The sequence below is a fragment of the Arachis ipaensis genome, chromosome B01, assembly GCF_000816755.2.
Source record: "Arachis ipaensis cultivar K30076 chromosome B01, Araip1.1, whole genome shotgun sequence".
In the NCBI taxonomy this organism is placed as follows: Eukaryota; Viridiplantae; Streptophyta; class Magnoliopsida; order Fabales; family Fabaceae; genus Arachis; species Arachis ipaensis.
In genome coordinates this window covers 135,231,394-135,236,544 of record NC_029785.2, presented here as the reverse complement: position 1 = coordinate 135,236,544, position 5,151 = coordinate 135,231,394, and the positions used below count along the sequence as shown (strand labels likewise).

General features: G+C 34.7%; 1 protein-coding gene across 1 annotated transcript in view; it reads right to left on the bottom strand.

Annotated features, from left to right (window-relative positions):
• The window catches only part of LOC107641440 (DNA-directed RNA polymerase 3B, chloroplastic), a 9,434-nt gene that overhangs the window by 2,488 nt on the left and 1,795 nt on the right, over positions 1–5,151 (bottom strand). Inside the window, exons 4-14 of the mRNA XM_016344936.2 lie at positions 5,098–5,151; positions 4,879–4,937; positions 4,438–4,555; positions 3,916–4,029; positions 3,547–3,678; positions 2,645–3,061; positions 2,206–2,256; positions 1,701–1,771; positions 1,305–1,389; positions 1,039–1,191; positions 426–500 (exon numbers count right to left, since the gene is read on the bottom strand). The exon at positions 5,098–5,151 is cut by the window's right edge and continues 7 nt beyond it. Coding sequence (XP_016200422.1) covers positions 426–500; positions 1,039–1,191; positions 1,305–1,389; positions 1,701–1,771; positions 2,206–2,256; positions 2,645–3,061; positions 3,547–3,678; positions 3,916–4,029; positions 4,438–4,555; positions 4,879–4,937; positions 5,098–5,151 — 1,329 coding nt within the window. The remainder of the gene's footprint in view (positions 1–425; positions 501–1,038; positions 1,192–1,304; positions 1,390–1,700; positions 1,772–2,205; positions 2,257–2,644; positions 3,062–3,546; positions 3,679–3,915; positions 4,030–4,437; positions 4,556–4,878; positions 4,938–5,097) is intronic.

The window sequence follows — 5,151 nt, the reverse complement described above, 5'->3', positions numbered from 1 at the left end:
CAGGAATACACACACACACACATATTTCTTCATATTTAAGCCGCAAAGACACTAGGGATTGTCAGTATTGTTGGCTAAGAAGGAAAAGAAAGAGGATAAACTAATGAATAATTAACGTCATCATCAAGTTGAGTCTGGATTCATAAAATTGGTCTGAATTAGATATGGTGAAACCCAACCTGTCCATTTTACACCCTTACTATTACTAAATAGACCCTGGTATTCTAAGACATAACAATAAGAACAACAACAAAGCTTTATCCCAGTAGATAGGCTCAATTATATCATTGCCCCGTCATGAATCATGTCTATACCTAACCTATTTATGCTTAAATCTCTTTTGATAAGCTCATGTCATTAAGAAATTTTATGAGATATTTCAAATATTGTAATAAGTATCAGCTGAAGTTGAAATGAGAACTAACTTTTGCACAATCACCAAGCCATCCCATAATATCACGTGCTGCTCCAAAAATTTCTTCAAGGGCCTTCAATGTCACCTGTGGAAATCATAAGAGCAACTAAATGTAACAACAGAAGCATATTGCATCTTTGTTAAAATGTATTTTTAATCATGTAATACAGCTAGAATGGAACAAGCCAAATCCGTTAATGATTGAGCATTTGGATAGTCAACAAAATATGCTATATTGTGAAACACCAGACTCCATCTTGAATTCACCTTATCAAGGAAGGTGTTGTGTTGTTTGGACACATGCTTTGCATGTTCATTGACTTAAGGGATTTGTGTGAAAATAACTAAACATGTTTTATAACTGGAAAATCAGGTGACTGGGGGTAGTGATAATGTTGTCATCTGATTCCCTAATTATGTACCTGAATTTCACTCTTCTTTGAACAAGGATTCCCAATGAGTGACAGCATCATCACTTACAAATCACAATCACCCAATTCCCCAATTATGTACACGAAATCACTAGTTACATGCACAAGAATCCCCTATATCGATGGGTATCAAACATTTTCCGTACTATTACACATGTCAGCGGGGAATCATGTAAGGAAGCTGATACTTACTTTAGCAGCATAGCAAGCTGCAGCAAATAGAAGTTTGTCATCAGTAATAAGGCCTTTCTCCTCTAATCTTCTTTTTATTTGCTCTCGTGCCCCAACAAAAGTAACACCATAAACTGAAGTCATTACTGTCTGTTTGACTAGTTTTCTATCAATCTGAAAGGTTCCAAAAGTTGAGTAAGATAGAAGAACAAAGATATCATAGCCAACTGAAAGTATCGATTTTGTTTCATTAAACAGAGTTTTGAAAATTTAAAATAGACATTGACCTGATCAATTAAAACCTTTGCTAGCAGAGCATTTGGATAGGTACTTGGGTCTTTTTTGCAGTCCCTTCTCATAATGTCATGAACCCTGCCCACGTATAGACATCCCAAGTGACAATACAATTCATGTGTTTTGGCTTAGTTGAGAATATACTGTGCACCAACTATGATGGGGTAAAATTTTGTGTCACAATATAAAAAGCAAGTAGGTCATGATCAAGAGGTACCAGATTTTTCAAAAGTAACTATCCAAATGATAAACCAGATGATGTCCTAATCTATATGCAGGAATATATAGCAATTCGTTTTGTATTCAGCAAGCCAGTATCATAACCAGGTGAGAAGTTTTAAGCCCCAAATAATGTAGCACCAAAGAAAGGATTTGAATGCAAGACATACCTAACAGCAATCTCTGAGTAAACATCAGCAGGTTTCTCTTTAGCAACCAAGTTAACTGCAGCAGCTTCCATCTAACAAATCACATTATTCCATTCAAATGAGATTAACAGACACCACTGAACTTTACACCAACAATGAGTATTACAAAATATCACACAGCTTTAACTATCCTTGTTGAGGAAGTATTTTCAGTCTTCCTACCAAAGGGAGCGCAGATTGTTCATATAAGTACAGATAAGAGGGGTTTGGTCCGCACTTTAGAATATGACTTTATGTTAACAAAACATTTCAATTGCAGTAAAAATATAACTATTATAAAGTTTCTAATCATATGTTGTCATTTCCAAATGCAGCAACCTCAAAGAAAATAGTTATATAAAGATCAAGATATACTCAAATAATCCCTAGACCCAGGAAGTATAAAAATCAAATAAATAAAATAAACATTACATAAAGAGCAGTAAGAGATTGCAAATTTGAAAAAATACGGTTTAAGATAACCTACAGTATCTCTTCCCAAAGCTGCATAATGCTGCAAGCCATTACAGGAGCCATCCTGAAAATTCATCACAGAAGGGTTACCAACATTTCTTTGGTATTAGATGAAGGGGGAAAAAGCAACTTAGTCAAAAGATGACTAAATATATAGAGAGATTTGCAACATACAGAATTTATCATAGTGTCGTTTCTAGTGTTACGATTTACAATACCAACTTTCAAGTTCCTGTTGATTTAGGTTTTTCCTTTGATCATATGTTACTGCTTAGATATTACAAGTTTCACTCAAGATCTAGAAAAATCCCTCTGTATCATAGGACTATAAACTATAACTACAGGCAAGCAAGGAGTAAATTTGGCTACTTGTGAAAGAACTCTACAAAAGTTATAAGAAAATTTTCACTTCCAAGATCTAAGGCTTCCAATGAAGCATTTTACAGATTTACCTGATGAATTGGCAGATGAGATATAAAAGAACTTGGAGACGAGCTTCTTAAGGCTTCTGATAGATTAATACAAGTAGCGAGGCACTGGAAAGGATCCTCAGCCATTAACCACCAACGATTTCCGTTAACGGGGTTATCAGCAGAGTCAAATATATCGTGAAGATGATTCTCTACAAAAGTTAGTCGACCATCATAAGACAGTTTTTCCACACCACCTGCATACAAATTTGCCAAGTGTATTTTTAGCCATTGTAGTCCAGACTTCCCCAAAGGCTTCCCTTCAGCAAACTCAAGTAATCCTCGACACAGATCACAACTTAAATGATTCAAATGAGAATGCATCGGATATGCTCTGCCACGGAAGTCAAGATTGTGAGGATAATAAAAGCCTTCCTCATCTTTCATTTTTCGAGCCACCTGTTTCATAAGTACTTTTACAGTAAATTTCGAATCATCTTTAATCTTAGGAAAAATGGGATAGCCATTTGTTATAGAAGAACATTAATAAGATGGAGAGAAGAATAGTACAATATAGGAGGCTCCTTACAAGAGGGTAAAACAAACAAAATAAAAAGCTATCTATCAAGTGTAACTTACCAATCTCAACATGGTTGAGAGGAAAGTCCTCTAAAAAGATAACGAGTTTTACACCAACTAGACATCAAGCATATAATCCTATCCCATAAACAAAAATTGGATAGATTTGAATAAGATTATACTGGACCTATATGAGATTTATGTCACTCCTGATCAAATGGAAGTATGGAACCCATATAAACATCAAATGGAAGTTACATGGACCAAAATCTTCTTGATGAAAATAGATAAATAAATAAAATTGGGATTTTCAGCAATTCAAACAGAACATAAAATGATATTTGACAATTGATGGAAGATCTTACAGAAAGCTTGAGTTCAGTGTCACATCTCAGAGAGTGCCTCTCTGCATTAATTTTCTTTGCTTTCATTACATTCCATTTCCACTCCTGAATTTGTTTTGGATCATCTAGAGGTGGCCTTGCTGGTATAGGAACCTACAAGTCAAAGTAGGAATATAGGCAAGATTAATTACATAGTAATGGCTAATTTAGAAAAACTCAGCTTTATGAGAATAGATGGAAACATAGAAGTAAACAAATTTAATTAATATATCTAAAACACCCTTTACAGTCTAATTTAAGCAACAGATGAACAGAGGAAATATCTTAGATGAAATCTTCAATATTTATCTTCCTTATATCTTCAAAAGTTTTTCATCAGTTTATGCTTACATCTTTCCGATCAATCAGGCCTGCAGTGTTGCCTCCTCCAGCCCAGACAGCCTCCACAACAGCAAGTATTCTTCTATTTATTCGCCATTTGGTGCTGCCAAGTACATCCAATGCCTGCAAATATATTATCAAAAAGCAGGAGAGTTCAAAATTTCATATCAGGTGCATATAAACAAATTCAGACCAAAAAAGCAAGAAGCAATAGTGCCAAAATAATTCAGTCATTTAACAGGAAAAAATTAAGAGAATGATGCCTTAAATAAGAATACGTGCCAGACTAAAAATATCCAAATTTGAAATTTATGAGAAAGTTCACACTTCATAGTTCATAATGATATTTGATATAAAGAAACTCAACTGCACTGAAACTAGACTTTAATGTTTTGCTTCAAGCTCCTGTGCAATGGTTTGACATAAATAATAACAATACATCAACATGTACTGGGTCCTATTTTCTATGGAACATCGTTGCATCCCTTTCTAGGCAATGATAAAAGGTAAATGAAAAGTTGCACAAAATACCTCAAAAACCTTCTGCATTTGTGTCCTTTTAACATTCTTCATTGTGTCTTGCTGCTTCTTCGATCCATGAGTACGCATGATATAAGATGGCAAGAACAAGTGCCCACCCTTTTCATAACTGAAATGAGAATTGTAGCATATTAGAATGCACAAACATGCAAGAGAGTAGCAGCTAAGACATTAAGGATTATGGGAGAAAATATGAATTCACACCCCTTCGTACTTCAATATTTTTTCCCGCACTCAAGTTAGATACCATACTCAAGAGAAATAGCTGAAAGTTTATTCATTGATTCGGATTATTTGGCCTCCTCTCTCATTCTTTTCTTCTTTATATATATAAGGGTTCTATAGAACAACCAATAGTATAGCCACATGAATTGTAACCAAATGCAGGCTTTTCAACATGCAATATTAATAGGACTAATCCATGTGTCTTACCCCTTCCACTTTTTCGGAGGTATTAACATTGGCATGTAAGGCATTAACATGTGATGAGCCTGCACACGAGAATGCACTAGTTAGCCATTAAAGTAAGCATGCTTTTCAATTTTATAATGAAAGGATTATCAGTATTTTAAATACTGACAAAAGAGCAATGGGATGCTTAAAAGCAAACAGATCTGAAAATAACAAAATAGCCAGCAATTGTCAACTTACAGATTTATCAAGCCCAGCAAGGACTAACGGATCACATTCTATAATGCCATAATT